The sequence below is a fragment of the Manacus candei genome, unplaced genomic scaffold, assembly GCF_025592945.1.
Source record: "Manacus candei isolate 608988 ecotype Guabito, Panama unplaced genomic scaffold, ASM2559294v1 h1tg000173l, whole genome shotgun sequence".
Classification (NCBI taxonomy): domain Eukaryota; kingdom Metazoa; phylum Chordata; class Aves; order Passeriformes; family Pipridae; genus Manacus; species Manacus candei.
Window position 1 is genome coordinate 26,401 of NW_026138221.1, and position 23,501 is coordinate 49,901.

The window sequence follows — 23,501 nt, forward strand, 5'->3', positions numbered from 1 at the left end:
TTGTCTCCCGCAGGGGAAAAGCCCACCCCACCGGCTCCCCACGAGAAGGGAACCCGTTCCGCCACCCCCCGGGGGAGCAGAGCCCACCGCACCAGTCCCTCCACTCATCCCGCAGCACCAGCCCCCAGCTGCCCTCCCACCAGGAGCAGGGACCCCCCCCGGGGAGAGAAACCCACCCCCCAGGCCCACTGGCCCTCCAGGAGGGAATTCTGCCCCACCAACCCCCCACGGGAAAGGAGCCCACCCCCATGCCCCATAGGAGGGGGTCCCACCCCACTGTCCCCCCAGGAGGGAGGACTCCCCTGCCCCTGCCGCGGTGAGGAATGCACAAGGCCCAGGCCGAAGGGAGAGCCAGGGGAGTCTTCAACAGTTTATTAGAAAGAATGCAGACATTAAAAAAATCCCAGCTGCTCTGAACATAAATTGAGGTTTCTCAGCCCGGTCGCAGGCCCCACGGTCTGTCACTCGCTGCCAAACCCACAGTGCAAATACGATTTGGTCTAAATGTACAGATTGACAAAGCAAACAATGTACAGCCACTCCCCCCGGGCGAGGAGGGGGGAGGTCTGGGGGGTCACACGGAACCAGGGACAGGCTCCGGCCACCGGCACCGCTCGGGGGCTCGGGGGGGCCCAACACCAAACGAGGAGAAGTTTTAGGTTTTCCTTTTCAATATGAACTTTAGTGGAACAGACCTGAAGACACCACGGAGGGATGTTGCCTCGCCTGCTGAATTTGGGGAGCCAATGACAACAAGTTTTGTTCCCGGTACAAACAGACAATTTCAGGCCGTGGAGGAGGAAGGGGGGGGGGGAAAAAATGCTTAACCATTTGGTGTAGATTCAGGGGTTCTCCCATTGTAATTACATCTGCTACGAGGCAAGGAGGCTCTGTAAACTTTATTGCAACTGTTCTGTACGGATTGCCTACACCTCAATTGGGGGGTTGGTTTGTCTTTTTTTGGAAGTCTGGAAAACGGTTCATGCATAACGTTATTGCCTCTCGTGGCTTAAGACCGCCCCGTGCCATGGGACACACCTACCATCAGTGAAGCCATTTAAAATGGACTGAAAATGGGTTAAAGGATGCAGGATCTCCCTTTAGGGCTATCAACTCAGGAATTCTTATCTCAATTATGAAATGTTGTGATGAAGTTCTTTCCCCAAAACCCTGAAGACGACAGTTTTCCTTACTCCAGATCCGGCATTTCTAGAGAGAGAGAGAGAGAAAAGAGAATTGTTTTAGGGCTGGATTGTGGGGTAATGTTTTTTTTTGGCTATTTGTTTTTCTAAAAGCTACCAGAGCCCCATTATGTCACAAGGGACACGAGCAAGACGACCTGGCCCTCAACCAAGGAGGGCACGAAGCAGTTTGGGGCCTCAGCCCTCCCTCCTGGCTCTCCCCAAGGGAGATCTGTGCCAGAGCCACCCCGAGCACGTGCTGCTCCTGAAGCTGAAGCCTCCTTGGGACTGCAGCTGCCTCAGAAGGTCAAAGTGGTATTTGGGGCTTGTGTGGAGAGGCTTTCCCAGATTAGGCTGTCTCCCAGCACTGGCTTCATCTCCTGCCAGGACTCATGGGATGGACGGGGGAACATCTGCCGGCCCTGCCCGAGGCCGGGGTGGTTCAGCAGCTGTGTGAGGGGAAAACAACAACTTACTTTCATCATCACTGTCTGGTGAGTCCTGCAAAGGAAAAGAAACAACATTAAGTGGAACAGATGGCCCTGAAAGCGCCTTTCCTCTAACACCACCCCCCAGGAACGAGCTGCTGCTCCCAAATCCAGCACCAAGCTGGATCCCCTTTAGGCAGAGCAGGGATTTTGAGGAACTCCGGGTTCCACAGGACTCAGTGAGCTCAGTTTGGCCTCTGCAGAGCCCACAGAGCCACTGCAGAGAGACACAGACTCCAAACTGCATGGTGCCCCCACTGCCCTCAGCACTGCTGAGAGGGAGGGAGGTGACTTCCCCAGGTAACATCACCTGTCCAAACAAGGTTTGGGGCTATTTAAGCCTTCTGCAGTGCTCAAGAGGGAGCACAAGACTTCTTAAGCAGCCCTGCCCGTGTTTACTCCAACCACATACTCACATCATCTGCCCCATCTACTTCTGGCAAATCTACGTCGTCGTCTCCACCCATGTTGTTCATCATCTGCCCAGAGAGAGAACAGCCACGAGTCGGGGTGAATCCAACCCCATTCTCCTCCAAAACCAGCCTGAAATGGTTCTAAACCAACAGCCCCCAGCTGCTTTGACAGGACAGCTGCCCCCAGGCAGGAATTACAAGAAAACCTGGGATTAATTGCCCTGCAAACCCCGAACTGCAGGAACTCCTCACCCCCTACCTCGGAAAAGCGATCGAAATTGGACATGTCTTCATCTGAATCATCTTCCCAGTCTTTCCAGTTGTTGAAGTCCACGCTGAGCCAGTTGAGCTGCACCAACACAAGGAGTTACTTAAGGACAAGGAATCTTTTAAGGACAAGGAAGAACCCGGCTGTCATCAGACCAGGCAGGTTAACGAGAGCTGCTGCCGGATCGGGAGCAGGAAAAGTGACCCAAAACTGCTCCATAATTCCAACATGACCCAAATATGCACAAATTAAAAGCCAGGGGGGGCAGCAGGTGCCCAAACCCACCTTTGCCCTCTCTTTTGTTAACCTTGGCCATGCCTGACCAGACTCTCCTTTTCGTAAACAACATAAGATGGATCTGTCTGTTCTTTTATGCTTTGATTCCTGAAAAAGAGCAAATACCCATTAGTACCATCAGGATGAGCTTCACCACCAACTGCTGACATCCCTCATCTGTCTTAACCTCTCCACTTATTCTTTATCCTGAAAAACACTTCAGGATAAAATACTCTCCTGAAAAACACTTCCACGGATCTGAGTTCAAGCCTATTCTTACAGGCTAAGGAACTCTTTGTCCCAAAATCCCAGGAGCAGCCTAAAGAACAGATGGTATTTTTTAGGACCACAGAAGTCCAGAATGGTTTGGGTTAAAGATCATGCCACTCCACCTCCTGCCGTGGGCAGGAACACCTTCCACTAGACCAGGTTGGTCCAAGTCCCATCCAACCTATCCTTGAACTCTTCCAGGGATGGAACATCCACAGTTTCTCTGGACAACCTGTTCCAGTGACTCACCAGGTTCCAGTACTAAGAACACCCAAGAGGAGACTCGGGATACTCACATTTGGATCGATATTATTAAAAAGGTCGATTTCATTTAAATGTTTAAAGTTGTCACTTCCTCCAAGACAACTGCAAAGAGAAAAATAAGTTGGTGCTTAGCCCAGAACACGTTGTAGAACAAATCTGCTTCTCCTCAGCCCTCAGGGACCTCCCTGTGCCCGAGTTACTCACCTGAACGTGAGTTTGGACTTTTCAAAATTTACATTAACATCTTTGCTGTCTTCGACACAGAACTCGATAAAGACGTAGTCCCTCCGGTCGTACCACTTGGCAGAGGCAGGCTGCCTGTGGGCACAGCAGGTTTGGGCATTTCATCAATAAATTCAACTAAAAACCTTCCCTCCCGTGTTCAAAACCTGCATTTCGAGCTCATTATTCATCTTTAGAGGTGCTTAAGAATGGAAAGAGATGTGAATAAAAGAAACGATGCACTCAGTGTGTAACACCCCCGAAGAGCTCCTGGGAGGAGCCACTGGAATCTGAGAGACTGAAATAAATGTTTCAGCAGATCAAAATTGTGATAAACTTGAAGATGAGCTAGTACAGATGAGGCAGAAGCTCCACCCCCTCCCACAGCTGCCTGGGCAGATTTCAGGGTGCTTTTTGTCACCCTAAGAGTTAAAACCAAGCCCAAGCAAAACCACTGAGAAAACCTTTTTGGGCACTGACACTGTTAAAAAATAGATTTACTATGATGAAGACCCAGCTGGTGTCAGCACAGGTAGGAGAGCTGGAGAATCCTTGCTCCAAACTCTTCCTAGATCCTCCTGCATACTCAGACTGGAACTCCCACACACTTTGGAATTCTCCTCCCTTTCCAAAACCACCATAGTAAGTAACAGCATGTCCAGGGCAGCTCTGGTGTTTGCAGTTCCACACTGAGGACTCACCTGCAACGCTCTGGCCGTGCTCAGTGGACTGGGGAAAGAGACCCAGCAGGGCCTGGCCACCCTCCTCCCTCCCCCTCCAGTTATTCCCTGGCAACTGTGGCCAAGCCCAGGGAACGCCTGCATTCCAGGGGAACCAAACAGCCTCCCAGCAGGGCTGTTGCTAAGGCACAGAGGCCACGGGTGTTTCTCACACTCCTCTGTCTTCCTGAGATCACAGAATCATGCAATGGGTTGGGAGGGATCTTAGAACTCATCCCTTTGGGCTCAGTGCTGCTCTAGAAGCACAATTATTAACTTTTCAGACCATTTATTAAGGTGACCTTTGCTAAACTGTCAGGTCAGGTTTTGACTCACCTGATCACCAATTGATTAATTCTTGGCACGGAGCTGTGACACATTTTGTGAGGTGACTCACTGAGGGCCTGCACGTTCCCTAAACGTTCCTACCTGCTCCCATCCACATGTCCTCAGGATGAACCACAGCAGGGCCCAGCCCAGCCCCAGCTGACCCCCAAACCAGCCAGCTCTGAGCTCCCCCAGTGCCACGGGGACTTGGCTACACCGGTGCCAGCTCAGGGAAAGGCTGGGGCAGCAGTGGAACTGCCACGATGCCTCTGGCAGCCCCAACGCTCTGGTGGGTGCAGGAACACCTGGTCAGAGGCCAGTGTCCAAGGATTTAACTTCCAAGAACACAAAACCAAGTGCATTCTGAATTCAACCTCGAGTTTCAGCGAAATGCTGTTCCAGGAGAGAAAACCTGACGCTTCCCCTTGCAGCTGCACTTCAGGGAATGTTAATTATCACCTTACCCAGGTAAAGTGCAGCAGCACAGCAGGACTTTTCTTACTGGGGTATTTTTAATTCCTCCTTGGGCACGAGTATCCTCTTCTAACAGGGAATGAAAGACTCTCAGAGGAAAAGAGGAGGAGAAATGCCCCACTCTGTTCCCTCTGCGTGGGACACCGGGGGACGTCACTCCAGCCCCGTTACCCAACAGAAATCTCCGTGTCCCTGCCCGGGTGACGCAGGGGCTGAACAGTGTTAACACTTCCCAGTTCTCAATGTCAATGGAGACATCTCCAGCCTTCCCAGGAGCCACACACATCCCGGCCTTCGTGACCTCGGGATCTCCGCCCAGAGGGGGGGTCTGAGGCACAAAACTCACAGCACGTCCAAAAATCTTGCTCAGCTCAAGGAAAACACACACACACATCCGAGCTGGAGAGGGATGAGATCCCAAATAAATTTGACTCGACCACAATTCACGTTTCTGCCCCCAAAGCTGTGCTGCTTCCCCAGGAATGAATTCAGCACTCGCCACCCTGAGCTGCCTCTCCTTCCTTTATCTGCTTTTCCAATCTCGCCCTCCCAAAGGGAGGAGGGAAAACCTCCCCGTGAGCTCCAGCCAGAACTCCCCGTTCCCGGAGCTCCCAGGGCTGGGACGAGGCGGAAGCCGCGGCTCGTTTGCGTCTCCTGCCCACACGGAGATTCCCAGGAGACAAACCACACGGAGCAGCCCTGCACGTGCTCCCCGCGCTCCAGAGCTGCTCCCACACCCCCACGGAGCCATCTCCTCCTCTCACAGGCGCTGAGGCACCGCCAGGACTCGGGAGCAGATCACCTGTTGCACAGAGTTCTGTCCCCACGGAGCCTCGGCCTCCTGCCAGGGGGGCTCTGGTTATCCCTCAGCCCCAGGACTCTTTGGGAAGGAGGAGGTGACTCCAACGTGCTCCCTCCCGTGTGGGTCCCAGGGAACAAGGCACTGTGTCCCACTCCAGAGGGTTTCCTCTGTCCCATCCACCCGCGTTCTGGGGACTTCCCAAGCTCCTCTGGCTCTTCCAGTCGCCACATTCCGATGACAACTGTGATTCCAGCACGGTGGAACAGGTTCTAGAAGCTTCCCAGCAGCACTGATAGGCAACGTGGAGGCTCAGCTTCACCCCAGAGCCCTCATGGCTCTGCCTGATCCACGGTGGCTCCTGGGGGCTGTGCTTCCAGCCTGGATATCCCTGGATATCCCTGGATATCCCCGTCTCCGGCACAGCAGCAGCTTCTGACCCGCTGAACTCCCGAGTGGAATCTCAAATCCCACTGTTCATGGCGTTTCCAAACCTGTCCTCCTTGTATCCTGTGCCTATGGAATCCTGCCTTTGTCTCCTGGGAGCATCCTGGGAGCTCCCACAGCCCGAGGACACTGCAGGAGTCAGATTCCCAGCAGGATTTACCCCCCAGACAGCAATAAAACCTGTTTTACTCAATTAGTTTTCTTTCCACTTATCAACCCCGGAAAGGTGCTTTTTTAACTAAAAAAAGCCTCATTTTAGATTTTAGACAGCTCCATGCAGAGGGAGCAGCGCTGCAGTTTCAGGATGATGAACTTTACAGAAATTAAACAAAAAAAAGTCCAACTTTATCACGTCCCTCTCGCTTTCAGTCACGTTAGGATGAAGCAGCTCCAGTCTGGGGTTTCAGAACACAAGTAAAACGCCTGACTGGGGACAAGGGACCAAAAGCCACCAGTCCCCGAGGGGTAACTCTGTCCTCAGACCAAATTCCTGACAAAATAAAACCTCAGCAAGTGCTACAACCTCCAGACATTCCAGCCAGACACGTGGAGGTCACAGAACCACGGAATGGCCTGGGCTGGAAGGGACCATAACCCTCATCCCATTCCACCCCCTGCCACGGGCAGGGACACCTTCCACTAGCCCAGGTTGTTCCAAGCCCCGTCCAACCTGGCCTTGGACACTTCCAGGGATGGGGCAGCCTCTGGGAAATCCATTCCAGCGCTTCAGCACCCGAACAGGGAGGAATTTCTTCCCGGTATCCCACCTCCCCCTGCCCTCTGGCAGTCTGAAGCCATTCCCCCTCGTCCTGCCGCTGGAGGTGTGGGAACGGCAGCTCCGGGGGCAGCACAGCCCTTCCACGGCCACATTTCCTTCTTAAAAGTCGTCCCGCACGTGAAAAACTCCATCTCGTCTTCCCCGCGCGTTCTGAGGGAACACTCACACGGAGCCAGAGCTCTGCCACGAGCAGCTCCCGCCGCTTTCGGGTCGCTGAGGCGGCCCCAGGAGGGCCCCGAGGAAGGCAGTGAATTCGGGCTCCCCGGGAGCGCGGGATCCCACCCGGGATGCACGTGGAGAGAGAGGATCCAGCGCCTCACCCGCGCCGGGCAGGGCAGCACCGGGGGGGTTCCGGGCCGGGTTCCTGCACTTCCACCCGCTCCCGAGGGGCTTTCTCACTAGTCCTCGGTCTTTCGTGGAACGGTCTGGGTTGGAAGGGACCTTGAAACTCCTCCCGTTGCACCCCTGCCGTGGGCAGGGACACCTTCAAGCAGCCCGGGCTGCTCCGAGCGCCGTCCAGCCCGGCCTTGGACATTCCAGGGACGGGGCAAAACCCAGCCGTGGGTTTTAAGTGGAAAAGTGGAAGTTTGTAAACAAGATTCGCCCGTCTGCGCGCTCCGGGCGGCTCCGCGCGCTACTTACCGGGAGTTTTCCGCCGTTTCGGCCGCTACCGAGCGGCGGGTGCCCGGTGGCCACCGAACCCACCGGGCAACGCGCAACGACCCCCGACTCCCCCCGCCGCCCCATTCATTCCGCGCAGCCCCGGGTGGGGGCGGGACATCCTGCCCGCACCGCGGTACCCCGGGGCCGCGCCGGTAAACCCACCGCGGGCGCTCCGCCCTCGCCCGGTAACCGGGGCCGGACCCACCGCGGCTAAACCGGGGGCAAAACCAACCGGGGGCAAAACCAAGCGGGACGGAGCCCGCCGGGGCCGCCCCAAGGTCAGCGCTCGGCGGCGGCGGCCCCCATCGCCGCGCCCGCGGCCCGGCGGGGCCTTGCCCGCGCCGCTCCCACTCCCCGCGGGCCTCACATGGCGGCTGGCGGCGGCTGCGGCGGGCGCTCCTGCGGGCGGTGCTGCGGGCGGCGCTGCGGGCGCGCGGGCGGTGCCGGGGGTCGCTCCGGGGCGGGGGTCGCTCCGGGGGCGCTCCGGGGGGGCTCCGGCGGCGGCTCCGGGGGCTCCGGGCGGGCTCGGGGCTCGGCGCGGCCTCGCTCCCACAATGCCCCGCGCGCGCTCGGCCCGTGGTGACGCAGCAAAATCCCCGCGCGCGCCGCCGCCGCCTCCTCGCGCCGCCGCGCCCGCGCCGCGCATGCGCCGGGCCCCCCTCCCCCGCCCTTCCGCGCCTTCCAGCAGCTTCTGGCCGCGCGTGCGCAGTGCGGCCGGGGGGAGCGGGGGGGGGGCCGGGACCCCCCAATGGCCGCGGCCTGGGCCTCGTTCAGAGCCCGGACCCTCCCCGCTCCAGCCGCCTCTCAGGGGGCTGTGAGAGCGAGAGTGAGAGCCCCCTGAGCCTCCTCCTCTCCAGGCTGAGCCCCCCAGCTCCCTCAGTTCTCCAGCCCCTTCCCCAGCTCCGTTCCCGGCTCTGCACACGCTCCAGCCCCTCCGTGTCTCTCTTGCCCAGAACTGGGCACAGCCCTGAGGGGCCTCAGCAGTGCCAGCACAGGGGGACAGTCCCTGCCCTGGGCCTGTGCCCACACCGTGCCTGGCACAGCCCAGGGGCCGTTGGCCTCCTTGACCAGCTGGGCACACTTGGGCTCATGTCCGGCCACTGTCACCAGCACGCCCAGGGCCTTTCCCAGCTTTCCAGCTGCTTCCCCCAGGCTGAAGCGCTCCATGGGGATGGTGTGACCCAAGGGCAGCACTTGACACTTGGCCTTGTTAACCCTCCCCCCGTTGGCCTCGGCCCTTGGATCCAGCCTGTCCCGATCCCTCTGCAGAGCCTTCCTGCCCTCCAGCACACCCACATCCCACCCAACTCCGTGTTGTCTGTGAACTGAGGTGCCACTGATCCCCTTGTTGAGATCATGGGTGAAGGTGACCCTGACATGGCCCCATGGAATGTGTCCCCACCCCTCTCCGGGTGGGTTTTAACCCCAAGGAGTGTCCCAGTCCTGGGCTGCAGCTTTTCCAGGAAGATGCTCTGGCAGACAGTATCAAAGGCTTTACTGGCATCCAGGCAGACACATCCACAGCCTTTCCCTCTTCCACGACACCCCCATCCATCCATCACACGCTGCAGGGGAGTGAGGAGAAGCCCCCCTTGAAGGGGACCCCAGGAGGATGAAGGAGGTGAGACCCTGCAGTGACTGAGCTCGGCACGCCACTGCCCCAGGCTCGTGTCCAGCCGTCCTTTGGGGCAGGAAGGAAATGAGGGAACAGGCAGGTGGTGTCAGGACGGGGTATCAGGGCCAGGATCTTCCCAGGAGGAAGCCTCCACCCTGGGGCCAGGGCTCCCAGGAAAGGGAGGGCAGCAACCCACCACCACGGAGCAGCGAGTGTTTCACCAACAATAAGCCACAACTTTTATTAACCGATAGAAATAGTACAAATTTTAAATTTAGCTGTATTTTAGTCTTCTCTGAAACACCAAAAAAGGCTCCTCCCTCCGGCGGCTACATCGTCAGCTCCTGCGGGGAGAAGGGGGGTCAGGAGCCAGCCAGGAGCCCCCCCGAGCCCCAGGACACCCCAACCCACTCACCATTATCGCGTTTACGATGTCGTTGCTGTTGTTCTTGAGGGCTCGCACGGCCTTCGCCCGCGACACGTTCGCCTGCGACATCACCAGCTCGATGTCTTTCACCTCCACCCCCGTCTCGTCAACCTGCAGGACGGACAGAGCCCGGGATGGGCGCCAGCTCCGGGCCTGGCACAGCCTGAGACTGCCTGGATTGGGGAGGCTCCTGCTCCACCCACAGGGATGGGAGCTGGGAGGCCAGACCTGCCCTGCACAGACCCCCGGGGGAGGACTCCACACTCTCCCTTTGCAAAGAGACGGGTGAAGGAAAGGAATCCCCGGATTATCCCAAAGCAGACCCGCCCAGACAGGCTGGGGAAGGTGTTACCTCCTCTTCCTCGCTCTCCTCCTGCACGGTGGGGGTCTGTGTGTTTTCCTGGATGTTTGAAACAGGTTCTCCTTGCACTTTGAACTTTTCTGCAGCTGCCAGCTGGGCCTGCTGGGACAGGTCTTCGATCTGCAGGAGGGAAGGAGCGGAGCTGAGGCCAGTCCTGGGTGGTGCCAGCACATCCCACGGCTCTGCCACACGGCCCAGCCGGGAAACCAGCCCTTGGCATGGTCCCCAGGGACTCACGGTGGGAGCCACACAGTGCACACATGACAACAGGGAACCTGCTGGCCCCCAGGTGCTACCAGGGTGGGCTCACCTTGGCCTCGCCGAAGACAATGTAGGTGTCTGACGCCGGGCTCTTGTACACGTCTGGCTTTGTGATGACAAACAGGATGTTCTTGGATTTCCGGATGGTGACCCTGGTGACTCCCGTCACCTGGCGAAGGCCCAGTTTGGACATTGCCTGAAAAACACCAGGGGGAGGTCAGCGAGGGAAGGAAGAGCTCCAGATGCCCAGATGTGCCCACTTCTCTCTCCAGAGCCCGGGTCCAATGCTCGCTGTGTGGATACACACGGAAATGTGCCCTTAGTGAGCAGCATTCCCGGTGTCAGCCAGAGTGAACACTGCAGTCCCAGGACTGGTGAGGTGCCCAGCACAACCTCAAGCCCTGGGGCTGCCCAGCAGGGACAGGTCAGGCCCACCCCCAGCTCACCTTCCGAGCTTTCTTCTCGCTCCGGCTCTGTTTTGCTTTGCTGACGGGTTCTTCATCTATCTCGGCCGCTGCCGCGAGCTGTGGGGACAACAGGGAGCCGTGACAACCCCGAGGGGACACAGGAGGGCACCCACAGGGATCCTGATCCACCACGGATGGCACGTGCCACCCGCCCTACCTGCGCCTGCTGTGTCGTGGCCTGTGTGGAGTCTTGCTCTTCGAGCTCTGGTACAGACTCATCGCTGTCGGACTCTGTTCCAGACCCTGCAGGAACACACACACACCTCACTCTTCCCACCTCAGGCAGGTCCAGGGGATGCAGCTGCTTTGGTGCAGCCTTTGCTGCTGGTTCCCAGTGCAGTCACCAGTCAGCCCAGTTAAGTGGTGCGCCCCAAATGCCATCAGGAGCCGTCTCGGCACCCCAAACACCATCAGCAGGGTGGCACAAGAGCCTGCTCCCAGGCTCTCACCATGGTGGGAGGGAGCCCCATGGATGCCTGGAGGGTCTGCAATGCCAAGCCCCTGAGGAAGTTCCAGCCTGAGGCACCAGGAGGAGTGTGGGTGGCACTCCTGGGGTGGCAGCAGCCCAGTGACAGGCACCCTTGACACACAGCACTGAGGCCCCACTCACCGAGCCCTCGGGGCTGCTGCACATCCACGGCTTCACTACAGGGATCATTTGGGATCACCCTGATGCCCCCCTCTGGGTGCCCAGAGGGCCACCATCTGCAGTGCCACCACCATCACCTGTGAGCCCCGGCACAGCCGTGTCCAACCACGCGAGTGACCGAAGCAGAGCCGGGTGTCCCCGGGCTCGGAGGTGGCCAGGATGCTCCCATGCAGCCATTACCTGGATCCAGTCCTGTTTCCTGCTCTGGAAGGGGCCTCTGTGCCCACGGCACACAGAAGCCCTGGCAAAGCCCTCTGCGGGTGCCGGGGTGTGCCCGGGGTTCCCGACACTTCAGGCAGAGCACAGGGACGGACACGGGGACGCCACGGGGACCCCACACGCAGCGAGGACGGGCCCGTGGCGGCTCTGCCCGAGCCCCCGTGTGCAGCAGTGCCCGTGCCACAAGCCACAGTGCCACAAGCCACACCGTGCTCCGTGCCCGAGGACACGCGTTAGTGACCCCGGGGCCGTGCCCAGCCCTGCCCTCCCCGTGGCTCGCTGTGCCCGGGGCCCTGCTCGGGGTTAGTATCCCGTGGGCAGGCAGTGACACTCCATGCACACGGCAAACCACAAGTACCCTTGTCATTCTTGAGCGGCGGCTGCGCCGGGGGGGCCGGGACCCCCGCGGGGGGGGAGAGGTCCAGCAGCACGGGCGGCTCGGGGGGGAGCAGAGGCGGCAGGTCCTCGTCGTCAGCGCCGAGCGGGGCCTTCGAGGGGGGCTTGGCTTGGGGTGGGCAAGGGGCCGCCTTGGCCACCTTGTTGGGGGGGGGCTGCTGCTTCTTTGTGGGGGCAGCAGAAGGGGGGGGCAGGGGGCGGTTCCCTGCTGGGGCAGAGCCGGGATGGCTGCTGTCTGCTTTTTGGGGGGCAGGGGGCTTTGGGGGGGCACCGGGGACACCTGGAGCTGCAGGGGCAGGTGCCGGGACTGCCGGGGGGGTGGCTTTAACAGGGCTCTTGGGGGGTGCCTTGGCCACAGCTGGGGTGGCCTCAACAGGACTTTTTGGGGGTGCTTTGGCTGCTGGGGGAGCAGTTGGAGCAGGGGTGGCTTTGACAGGGCTCTTTGGGGGTGTTTTGGCTGCTGGGGGGGCAGTTGGAGCAGGGGTGGCTTTGACAGGGCTCTTGGGGGAGCCTTTGGCCTCAGCAGGGGCAGCTGGAGCTGGGGTGGCTTTGACAGGACTCTTTGGGGGTGCCTTGGCCTCAGCAGGGGTAGCTGGAGGTGGGGTGGCTTTGACAGGGCTCTTTGGGGAGCCTTTGGCCTCAGCAGGGGCAGTTGGAGGTGGGGTGGCTTTGACAGGGCTCTTTGGGGAGCCTTTGGCCTCAGCAGGGGCAGCTGGAGGTGGGGTGGCTTTGACAGGGCTCTTTGGGGAGCCTTTGGCCTCAGCAGGGGCAGCTGGAGGTGGGGTGGCTTTGACAGGGCTCTTTGGGGAGCCTTTGGCCTCAGCAGGGGCAGCTGGAGGTGGGGTGACTTTGGCAGGGCTCTTTGGGGGTGCCTTGGCCTCAGCAGGGGCAGCTGGGGCTGACGGAGGAGCCGCCGGCACTGGAGCCGCAGGAGCAGAGGGGGCAGTGGCAGGGCTGCCCTTGGGAGACTTTTTGGCTGCTGGGGAGGCAGCCGGAGCTGGGGTGGCTTTGACAGGGCTCTTTGGGGGTGCCTTGGCCTCAGCAGGGGCAGCTGGAGGTGGGGTGGCCTCGACAGGGCTCTTTGGGGGTGCCTTGGCTGCAGTGGGGGCAGCTGGAGCTGGTGGAGCTGCGGGAGGTGGGGTGGCAGGAGCTGGGGCAGCAGCACCAGGGCTCTTGGGAGCAGTTTTGGCTGCAGGTGGGGTGGCTGGAGCTGGTGTGGCAGGAGTTGGGGTGACAGCAGGGGCAGCAACAGGGCTCTTGGGAGCCTCTTTGGCTGCAGGAGGGGCAGCTGGAGCTGGTAGAGCTGCCACAGCTGGTGTGACAGGGACAGAAGGGGCAGCAGCCGGGCTCGTAGGAGCTGGTTTGGCTGCAGGAGAGGTGGCTGGAGCTGCCATGGCTGGTGGGACAGGGACAGAGGGGGCAGCTGGGACAGTGACTGGGCTCATAGGAGCTGGTTTGGCTGCAGGAGAGGTGGCTGGAGCTGCCATGGCTGGTGGGACAGGCAGGGAGCTGGCAGGGGGGACAGCAGGCACAGGAGCTGCTGGTGGCAACAGGGGACTCGTTGGAGCTGGTGGCCCTGGGGGAGACACAGCAGCTCCCAGAGCAGGTGTGGCCAGGGCAGGAGCCACAGGAGCTGCCACAGGCGCTGCCTGAGGGTCTGGGCTCCCAGGAGGGGTCCTGGCCACCAAGGGAGGGACCAGGTGTCCCACAGCTGGGGCCACTGGGGCAGGGCCCACGGGACAGGCCTTGGCAGCAGATGGACCAACTGGGACCAGTGGAGAGACTGGAGCACCAGGGGCTGGGACAGCAGGACAGCCAGGGGACATCCCAGCCGGCAGCAGAGGGATGGGGGGTGACAAGGGGGCCTTGGGGGCAGCCAGGAAGACGGGTGGAGAGATGGCACCAACCAGGGCCGGGCACTGAGTCAGAGCTGGGGCCTGAGGAGAGGCTGGAAGAGAAGCCAGAGGGGTGGAGGCAGGACTGCCAGGAGACACTGGGACTGCCGGGGACACGGCAGGGCTGAGAGGGGCTGCAGGAACGGGGGGCGAGCCCGGGCTCTGGGGACTCACTGCCACGGTGGGAGCAGGCAGGAAAGTGGGGGACACCTTTGGTGGGGGAGATGCCACAAGGGGTTGGGAAGGGGGAGGCAGGAGGGGGACCGGGGCTGCTCCAGGAGTAGGGAGAGGGGCTGGGGCTGCAGCTCCTGCTGGGCTCAGAGGGACAGCAGCTGGAGCAGCTTTCACAGGAGAGCTGAGAGCAGCAGGAGCAGCAGCCAGAGCAGGGGACACCGGAGCCTGGAGTCCTGGAGATCCTGGGCTAACCGGGGCAGGCCCTGGAGATCCCGGGGCTGCAAAACCCACGGGGGACGGCGGAGCCAGAGGAGGGGAAGTGGTGACTGGGCCCGGCAAGGCTGGGGCAGGGGGCTGGGGAGGCACAGAGAACACAGGGATGGCCACGGCCGGGACCACGGCGGGGGAGGTGGGGGTTGGGGGGCCCGGCAGAGCCGTGGCAGCAGCGCTGGGGGGCTGCACTGGGAGAGCCTGGGCAGATGGAGATGGAGCCAGAGGTGGGGAATGAGCAGCATGAAGAACAGCTAAAGGAGAGAAACAGAGTGAGCCATGAGAGGAGGGAGGGAGGGAGGGAGGGGACAGGGAGCCTGCCCTGGCCTTCCTCCCGGCCTTGGCACCCAGCCTCTAGAGCAGCAGACACTGCCCAGCCTGCCGGGGTCCACACGGGGTCATCCCTTCCAGAAACCAGCACTGATTTTCCCGGGAGCCCTGGAATGGCAGGAGGCACCAGCTGAACCACCAGGAAGCCCCATTGGGCTGGACCTGACTCTACTGCCAGCTCTTCTCTACCAAAGGAGTTGCCACAACCTCCATGGAGGTCTGGTGGGACCCCAGGGCTGCTCCCGAGCCTGGGATCACACCCCAGGCTGGTGGGAGCAGGGAGGGACAAGGACCCCCTCGAGGAGAGGAAGGAAGTCAAATGTAACCCACTGGCATGCGGAATTGTTCCTGGAGCGCTCTGGGAGCCCCCTCCCTCCAGCCCTGGGTGACACAGGCAGGTGCCCTGAGGGGACAGGGACACCAAGACAGGGGATGGTGGGGCCGGGACCCCCGGAGCCCCCTGGGAGCTGTTAGGGTTAATGGAACTGCAACCCCCGGAACGGCACACGGTTAATGCGGTTACAGGACGTCCGAGTACCTGGAGCAGGGATGGGAGCAGGAACGGGGGCAGCTGGAGCTGGACAGGGAGAACAACAGTTTATTAAGGCTCATCCCACTGACTGAGAGCACTCAGCTTCCAGCTCCCTGAACCGGTGCTGAGGGAGCCTGGAGAGAGCCCTGCCATTCCCAACCCCAATCACAGGGTGCTGCTCAGGGAAGAGCCTGGAGAGAGCCCTGCCATTCCCAACACAATTCCCAACTCCGAGCGCAGGGCACTGCTCAGGGAAGAGGCCGTGGGCAGTGCTGGTCTGACCAGTGTGACCGGCCCTGCCGCCGGTCGGGAGAGCAGAACCGGCCCGGCCGCGGTGCCGCCCTCCGGCAGCGCGTCCCGGCACGTCCGGCGAGGGCAGCGGGGCCAGGGAGGATCCCCAACAACTGCAGAACCAAAGCCAGCCCAGGTCCGTGGATCCTGGGAGCAGCAGGGCCCTCCCAGCTCTGTGTGGCCCTGCCCCCTGTCCCCATCCCACTCCGGGATCGGGGTCACACTCGTGTCCCCGTCTCGCTGCCTCCTGGAGCGGGACACGTGTGTGGGGCTCTCCGTGGGGAGCAACGGCCCCTTCCCTGCCCCAGGAATGGTGTCCCAGAAGATGTTTCTAATGCCCAGTTTTAGCTCCACCTGTCCTGACCAGCCTGGAGCTGGACATCGGTGCCAGGACAATTCCTGCTCCAAGGAACACACTGCTGCCTCAGGAAGGAGCAACAAGTCCTGCCAAGGGCCCATCATGGAACTGTGCAGAGCTGCCTCCTCCCAACAGTCCTTCATCCCTGCTCCTCCACCAGCTCCAGTGGCACCGTTTGAGGACATTCCCGATAAACACCACCATTCCCACTCATCACCCACAGCCCCACCTCTCCTTGGCCCCTTCTCCAACAAAGTCAAGCCGCAGGATTCCCAAAGGACACGGAATTTGTAAGGGATGCTCAAACCACCTGAGCGGCAGAGCCTGCCAAGAGCTGAACCCCTGGATCAGCCCCGTCTCCAGGGGTTTTCCAGGGGACCAGCCAACCTCCACAGAACCAGACAAAATCCAAGGAGCTGCCTCAGGACTCCCGAGAAACCGTCAGAGACTTGACGGCAGTGGAATTTTGGGAGGAGGAGGAGGGTGTGAGTTGTCAGTGGAGAGAGACAGAAAAGCCATCCGGGGGGGGGGCCCCAGCCAGGAATTCCAGCTACGAGGAACCAGGAGCTCCCCGGGAATCCCTGGCACAGCTGTCACGCCAACAGCTGTCACTCGGCTCTGCCACCAACCATGGGGAGCCCCAAATCCAACGGGGCAGATCCCCAAATCCAACAGGGAGAGATCCCCAAATCCAATCGAGCAGACCCCACCGCTCCACTCGGGTCACGCTCCCTGTGGGACATCCCACGTGTTCTGGGGTGGGAAACAAAACGGAACCGGCACGGATTTGTTTTGGCCGCAGCAAAGGGACACAGAGGAAGAGGAGGGGCCGTGGAACAGAGACCCCAAACCCCCCCGGCACAGGTGACAACACTCGAGCTGGTGTCACTCACCCGACACCGGGTCCGCGACACCCTCCCCGCCCTCACCGGGGGGCTGCAGCTCCCCCCTCCCGCCCTCAGATCCCGCCGGGCGGGGGGATCCCGGGAATCGACCCCAAAACCGTGACCCTCTCCCGGCCTCAGCCCCAAAACCGCCCCGTGGTCCCCCCGGCCTCACCTGTCTCCGCCTGCGGCTGCGGCAGCTCCTGCTCCGTGGCCGGGACGGTTTCTGTGGCTTCGCCGGGCATTTCTGCGGGAGGGAGGCACAAAGCGACAGGCCCGGGCTCGCCGGGGCTCCGGGACAGCCCGGCGGGGCGACCACCGGGCGCCGGTAACTCGCCCTCCCCGCATCCCCGCGCTCCGGAGCACCGAGCGCCTCCCGCTACTGTGGCAATCTACCGAGACAACTCCCCCGCACGGCCCGGGCCGAGCCTGAGCTCCGTCCCGACCCCGGGCCTCGGCCGCCTCCTTCTCCCCCCCTCTCGCCCCCAGTGCGCGGGACCGCCCCCGCCGCCCTGCCCGGCGCGCCCGCGGCCGCATCGCCGGCCTCCAGCGGGTCCTCCCGGGCGCGCCGCGGCCCCCGCGGCGGCGGATGGCGGCGGATGGCAGCGGATGGCGGCGGATGGCGGCGCGGGACTCACTGTGCGGGGAGCGGGGCCCAAGATGGCGGCGGAAAGAGACCGTGAAGGGAGCGCGGCTTCCGGGAGCACGGCACTTCCGGGGCAGGGGGGAGCGCCCGGCAACATGGCCCGGCCCGCCCCCAGGGCCGCGCTCCGGAGTTCCGGGCTCTGTTCGGGTCGCCCCCACTATGGACGTGGGGACCCCCCCAGGGGTGCGGCGGGACCCCCGTGGGAGGGAAGCGAGGAACGCCCCGGGTGTGGGGATGAGGTGCTGTGAAGGTGGGCCTTGACCTCAGCAGTGGGCAGGGGTAGGGGGTCAGGGCATGGGGTACAGGCTGGGTTTTGGGGGGCAGAGACCCCACACTGCAGAGCAGGGATATCCCCTCAGCTCTTCCCCACGGGGAGGGACACAGACCCCACACAGACCCCACACAGAACCCACAGAGACCCCAGATACAGACCCCACACAGACCCCACACACAGAGCCCCGCCCACCTCGGGCACAGCACAAGGGTGACCAGAAACATTTAATGGTTTTTGTGTAGAAAAGGTACAAAAAGTACAAAAAGTGTAAGGGGCTGTGAGTGAGGAAGAGGGAGGCGGTGCAGTTCGGCTGCTCCAAGGCACCGGGACCCCCCTGGGCAGCCGAGGTGACAATGACAAGCACAGAAGTGACAATGGCCGTCCTTTCATCCAGGACCCCTGACAGCAAGGCCTCAGAAGTCTCCTTGAATGTCTGTCAAGAGGAGAAACGGGAATTTTTCCAGAAAAAGAGCCGTTTCTCAGAGCCAGGGGGTCTCCCCCTCCCGGCACCCACCGCTCCGGCACAGCCGCTCCCCCCGCCGGGCGCTCTCCATGCCCTCCACGAACTGCTCGAAGACCCTCACGTAGGGAGCCAGGCTCGTCCTCTTGTAGTCTGGAGGGTGGGGGGGAGTGAGCAGGGGTGCTGGGGACCCCCCTCGCCCCGGCCCTGACCCCCCTCGCGCCCACCCTGACCCCCCTCACCCCTCGCCCGGCGCTTCGGCTCCGTCTCCCCGACGTCCTCCTGCTCCCCATCGCTGCCAGCCGTGTCCAGCTCGTGGCACAGGGAGCTGTGGGAGAACCAGGGCGAGGTTTTGGGGCTGTGGCACCACCAGGACCCCACCCTTAGCGCTGCCGCCCCGCTCACGCACGTGATGGTGGGGACAGCGAACGGGTCAAACTGGTCCAGTGTCTGCAGGTCCAGCGGCACCGAAATGCGGCCTTAGAGAGAGAGAGAGGGGTGGGGGGTCACTGTGGGGACTGCCCTGGGGGTCCCCCCGCGGGGTCCGGCCCCACACCCACCCGTTTTGGGGTGGACGCTGAAGGGGCTCTTGAGCAGGTGGCCCAGGCCCTTGCTGACGTTGATGTCGAGGCGGGGGAAGCAGAACTGCAGCATGATCTCCCAGTCCGCGTAGCACGGGGCGGCCCCGCGGCCCCGCGCCCGCTCCATGCGGCCCCGCAGCACCTCCCAGCGCTGCACCGAGTCCTTCCTGCGCGGGAACTCGCCCTGCAGCGCCTCGCGGTGCTGTGCCGGCGGTCAAGGCTCACCCCGCGCTCCGCCTGGACCCCACCGACCCCGCGCAGACCCTCCCTCCGGCCCCGCCACAGCACCAGGAAGGATATCCTCCGGGACCAGGGCCAGCACCTTGTCCCAGCTCTCGGGGCTGCCCAGGATGTCCTGCCCCACCAGCGCGTACTCCTCGAAGTACTTCTCCACCACGGCCACCGAGCGCCTGCGGGGAGCGGGACGGGCTCAGCGCCCGCCGGGGGCTGCGGGGTCGGGCAAGGGGGTCCCCACCCACCTGATGAAGGGGTGCACGGGGTAGGAGAGGTTCACCTTCTTCACCGTGTCTGCTCCGCCCTGCGGGGACAGGGGTGCTCAGCCTGGACCCCTGGACCCCTGGGCACCCACCGTCACCAGGGTCAGGGGTGCCCAGACCACCATATGCCCACCTTCACTGGGGTCAGGGCATCCCAGACCCCCACACACCCACCGTCACCAGGGTCAGGGGTGCCCAGACCACCATACGCCCACCTTCCCTGGGGTCAGGGCATCCCAGACCCCCACACACCCACCTTCACCAGGGTCAGGTACTCCACGGTGGCCGCCCGCAGCGCCGGGGACCATTTCCTCACCGCATCGTCACACACCCAGCAGTGGACACCCCTCCGGCCCGAGTACACCCACAGGCGATGCCTCACGCCCAGGTCCTCTGCAGGGGGCACAGACAGGTTTGGGGGCACATCGGGATGGACTGTGGTGACCGCCCAAAGCTGGCGGTGCCACAAACCCACCGGGCACCGGCACGTCCCCCAGCCCCGCCAGAGTTCTGCCCCGGCTCTTCTTCAAGGTCTGGGCATCGCTGTGGGGCAGAGCGTGGTCTGCGTGTGCAGAGGGGTCCACGTGTCCCCCCCAGACGTCCGCAGGTGCCCCCCAGACCCTCACCCGTGAGCGCGCGGTCGATGACGCGGACGGCGATGGTCATCAGCGTCCAGCACTTGGAGCAGATGTCGGCCGAGCTGGGGGCAGAGTGTGGTGGGTCAGGTGGCCGCCCCACACCCCCAGATCCTCCTCCCGGCCCAGAATTCCCCCCGGGAACCTGCAGCAGGTCCGGACGTCGTCGTAGTCCGTCATGTCGATGTCGAAGACCAGCTCCTTCTCCTGCGGCTGGAAGGCCCCCAAGTGCACCGTGTTGTGCTGGTTGGGCTGCGGGAGGGACAGGACGGGCTCAGTGAACCAGGGACTGCCACGGACCCCGAGCACGGTGCCCGGGACTCACTCACCCGGTGCGAGTAGACGGCCCCGATGTCGATCTTGTAGGGGTTGATCTTCTGCAGCTCCCGCTCCAGCTCCTGGGGGCTGCTGAAGGACTGGAACCGCACGTACACGTCGTCCCGCAGCGTGAAGGAGAACTCCCGCAGCTGGAAGTAGTTCTTCACCACTGCGGGGGCATGGAAGGGTCGGGGGGAGTGACAATGCCCTCACCACAATATCGATACCCCCCCGTCCAGTATCGATGCCCCCTGTCCAGCATCGATGCCCCCCCCCAGTATCGGTGCCCCCCACCCCGTATCGATGCCCCCCATCCCGTATCGATGCCCCCCCCCACTATCGATGCCCCCCCCACTATCGATGCCCCCCATCCCGTATCGATGCCCCCCATCCCGTATCGATGCCCCCCCCAGTATCGATGCCCCCCCCCAGTATCGATTCCTCCCCCCAGTATCGATGCCCCCCACCCAGTATCGATGCCTCCCACCGAGTATCGATGCCCCCAATCCCGTATCGATGCCCCCCCCATTATCGATACCCCCCGTCCAGCATCGATGCCCCCCCCCATTATCGATGCCCCCCACCCCGTATCGGTGCCCCCCGCCCGGTACCGCCGCCGTAGCCGAGCCAGCGGCCGTAGGGGCCGTGTGGGAAGAGCCGCCGGTAGAAGAGCGGGAGCAGCTCGGGCAGCGCGGCCGGTTCGAACGGCGCCATGGCGGGAGCGGAGCGGCGGGGCCGGGCCCGGGGGCCGCCGGGAGATGTAGTCCCGCCGGGAGATGCAGTCCCGCCGGGAGATGCAGTCCCGCCGGGAGATGTAGTCCCGCCGGGAGATGCAGTCCCGCCGGGAGATGCAGTCCCGCCGGGAGATGTAGTCCCGCCGGGAGATGTAGTCCCGCCGGGAGATGCAGTCCCGCCGCGGGGCCGGGGCGGGACAAAGCACCGCAGGAGTCCCGGGGATGCTCCGGGGCGATCGCGGCGCGCTGAAGCCCGGGGGTGACCGGGGTGACCCCGGGTCCGGAGATGTCCCGGGGATGTGCCGGCTCCGGCCGGGGGCCAGGACGGGTGTCCCGGGGGTGTCCCGGGGTCCGGGGGTGTCCCGGTGCCCGGGGGGCTCCCGGGGTGGCAGCGCAGCGGTGCGGGAGCCCCCGGGCGCTGTCCCGCTGCCGTTAACGATTCCCCGCAGCAGCGGCCGCAGCAGAGCCCCGGGACCGGGACAGAGCCCGGGGCAGAGCCCGCGGCACGGCGAGCTCCGGGCGGCAGCACCGGGACGAGCCCCGGGCCGGAGGATGGAGACGGACGGGGCGGAGCCGCCCCCGGCTCTGCCGGGGGGGCCCGCGGCCCTTCCGCGGTGATTACCCCGGGGCTCCGCTAATTAATCATTAACAGCGGCGAGCGGGCACGGCCAAGGTCGGGACAAGCCGGTTGCTTTCCCAGTCCCGGTGCCGGTGCCGGTGCCGAGGATGTGGCTGTGCGCGGCGGCGGTGCTGGCGGGGCTGCTCCTGCTGCGGCGCTGGCACCGGGAGCGGCAGACGGTGCCGGGGCTCTGGGAGAAGCACGTGCTGATCACGGGCTGCGACAGCGGCTTCGGGAACCTGCTGGCGCGGCAGCTGGACGGGCGCGGGCTGCGGGTCCTGGCCGCCTGCCTGAGCGAGGCCGGGGCGGCGCGGCTGCGGGCGGCCACCTCGCCGCGGCTCCAGACCGTCCTGCTGGACGTCACCTCCAGCCAGAGCATCGCCGCCGCCAGCGCCTGGGTGCGGGAGCGCGTGGGTGACCGAGGTAGGCTGGGGCAGACACCCCGCTGGCACCCCCCCTGTCACCCCAGCAGCCCCTCCTGCCTGCGCTGGCACAGCCGGGTCCGGGCGTGGGGCCGTGGAGCAGCCCCAGCTCATCCCGTCCCCTCTGCAGGGCTCTGGGGGCTGGTGAACAACGCGGGGATCGCCATCCCCACTGCCCCGAACGAGTGGCTGACCAAGGACGACTTCATGAAGGTGCTGGATGTGAACCTGGTGGGGCTGGTGGAGGTGACCCTGAGCCTCCTGCCGCTGGTGCGGCGGGCGCGGGGCCGCGTGGTCAACGTGGCCAGTGTGATGGGCCGCGTCTCCTTTTTCGGTGGCGGGTACTGCATCTCCAAGTTCGGTGTGGAGGCCTTCTCTGACAGCCTCAGGTGAGTCTGCTGTGGCACCCTCCTGATTTCCCAATTTGTTTCTCTGGACTTTGCCTGGCACAGCTCTCAGGCCCCATCCTCGCGGCACCACAGCCGAGCACGGGTCGATGGGTTGTCGCTGCTGCTGAAGCGTGAACGGCACCTGTCCTGGCACGGAGCCTCCCCATCAGATCCTGCCCCTGTCCGGGATCGGCTGGGACAGAGCCCTGCAGTCCTGACCTTCGCTTTGTCCCCAGACCAGTCCATCCAGATGTGGCACATGTTTGCTCACACGCTGCCTCAGCCACCTGCTCAGGCACGGGGTCCAGCTGGATGGTCTTGCTCTGCTCCTCTGGCACGAGGCTGCTGTAAATCTCATGGGAGAGGCAGTCATGGACACATTGCTGGCCCTGTGACCCGTGGCACTTGGTCCCTTGCAGGCTTGAGATGCGCAGCTTCGGGGTGAAGGTCAGTGTGATCGAGCCAGGCTACTTCAACACGATGATCACCAACGTCGAGAACCTGGAGAGGAATTTTCTTTCTACCTGGGAGAAGCTTCCAGAGGAAATCAAAACAAGTTATGGGGAGAGTTACTTGAAGCAGCGTAAGTACCTGTCCCAAAGGCTGAGTGATGCCGTTTCTCTCCTGACACGAGGCACATCCCCGGAATCAGGGGGGTCCCACGGGGGTCCCACCAGCCCGACACCCCACCAAGCTGCTTGGCTTGAGGGACTCAGTGGCATTTTCTGCCTCTGCAGTTGTGGCATCGCTGAAGATAATGCAGAAGAGCTACAACTGCGACCTGTCTCTGGTCACGAAGTGCATGGAGCACGCCCTGACCAGCCTGCACCCCCGCGCCCGCTACTCCGCCGGCTGGGACGCCAAGCTGCTCTACATCCCCCTCAGCTACCTGCCCTCGGCCCTCACAGACGCCGTGTTCACCTTGTTCTACCCCAAATCCGTGGGGACAGCCTGAGGCAGGGATGCCAGGCTGAGGCACTGCGATGCCTAAGCCAGGGGCTGGTGACATGTGGGGGGATCTGGTGGTGCCAGGTGAGATCCGACATCGCCCGAGGCCATGCTGAGGTCCCCGAGTTTGTTCCCTGCCCACAGACGGCTTTGTCCTGAATAAAGACCCCCCCCATTACACTCCTGGCACAGTGGTGGCACTGAGGCTGTGTCGTGGGGGCTCCCGGGGGCTCTGGCTGTTCCCCAGGTGCTGCTCCACA

The 23,501-nt window shown here is 62.9% G+C and overlaps 4 protein-coding genes across 23 annotated transcripts; 1 reads left to right on the forward strand and 3 right to left on the reverse strand.

Moving 5' to 3' along the window:
• Window positions 1-357: 357 nt before the first annotated feature.
• PTGES3 (prostaglandin E synthase 3) lies at window positions 358-8,113 on the reverse strand. The gene is made up of 8 exons (XM_051773595.1): window positions 7,957-8,113; window positions 3,365-3,478; window positions 3,193-3,262; window positions 2,636-2,734; window positions 2,342-2,431; window positions 2,086-2,148; window positions 1,658-1,682; window positions 358-1,209 (listed from the first exon to the last, which is right to left on the reverse strand). Coding segments are annotated over exons 1-8 (483 nt in total). The 5' UTR covers window positions 7,959-8,113; the 3' UTR covers window positions 358-1,189.
• Window positions 8,114-9,419: 1,306 nt separating this feature from the next.
• NACA (nascent polypeptide associated complex subunit alpha) lies at window positions 9,420-17,531 on the reverse strand. Of its 20 annotated transcripts, none has more exons than XM_051773568.1 (11): window positions 17,357-17,464; window positions 16,894-16,965; window positions 15,192-15,230; window positions 13,455-14,577; window positions 11,947-13,361; window positions 10,878-10,963; window positions 10,700-10,777; window positions 10,303-10,449; window positions 9,984-10,112; window positions 9,620-9,742; window positions 9,420-9,548 (listed from the first exon to the last, which is right to left on the reverse strand). In XM_051773568.1, the coding sequence occupies exons 2-11, from the start codon at window positions 16,961-16,963 to the stop codon at window positions 9,534-9,536; spliced, it is 3,225 nt and encodes a 1,074-aa protein (XP_051629528.1). In that variant the 5' UTR covers window positions 16,964-16,965; window positions 17,357-17,464; the 3' UTR covers window positions 9,420-9,533. The 20 variants fall into 20 exon arrangements, with proteins under 20 accessions (XP_051629528.1, XP_051629543.1, XP_051629540.1 ...); XM_051773583.1 differs by having other exon boundaries at window positions 11,947-12,582; window positions 13,042-14,577; XM_051773580.1 differs by having other exon boundaries at window positions 11,947-12,702; window positions 13,042-14,577.
• Window positions 17,532-17,844: 313 nt separating this feature from the next.
• Window positions 17,845-20,879, reverse strand: PRIM1 (DNA primase subunit 1). Its single transcript, XM_051773590.1, has 12 exons — window positions 20,741-20,879; window positions 20,141-20,298; window positions 19,957-20,063; window positions 19,803-19,876; window positions 19,433-19,569; window positions 19,159-19,217; window positions 18,979-19,089; window positions 18,659-18,882; window positions 18,508-18,577; window positions 18,341-18,426; window positions 18,153-18,251; window positions 17,845-18,071 (listed from the first exon to the last, which is right to left on the reverse strand). Exons 1-12 carry the CDS (start codon window positions 20,841-20,843, stop codon window positions 18,052-18,054), a joined length of 1,248 nt encoding a protein of 415 aa, XP_051629550.1. The 5' UTR covers window positions 20,844-20,879; the 3' UTR covers window positions 17,845-18,051.
• Window positions 20,880-21,564: 685 nt separating this feature from the next.
• Window positions 21,565-23,426, forward strand: LOC127463759 (retinol dehydrogenase 16-like). Its single transcript, XM_051773593.1, has 4 exons — window positions 21,565-21,905; window positions 22,035-22,293; window positions 22,713-22,876; window positions 23,031-23,426. The coding sequence occupies exons 1-4, from the start codon at window positions 21,590-21,592 to the stop codon at window positions 23,246-23,248; spliced, it is 957 nt and encodes a 318-aa protein (XP_051629553.1). The 5' UTR covers window positions 21,565-21,589; the 3' UTR covers window positions 23,249-23,426.
• The last annotated feature ends 75 nt before the right edge of the window (window positions 23,427-23,501 follow it).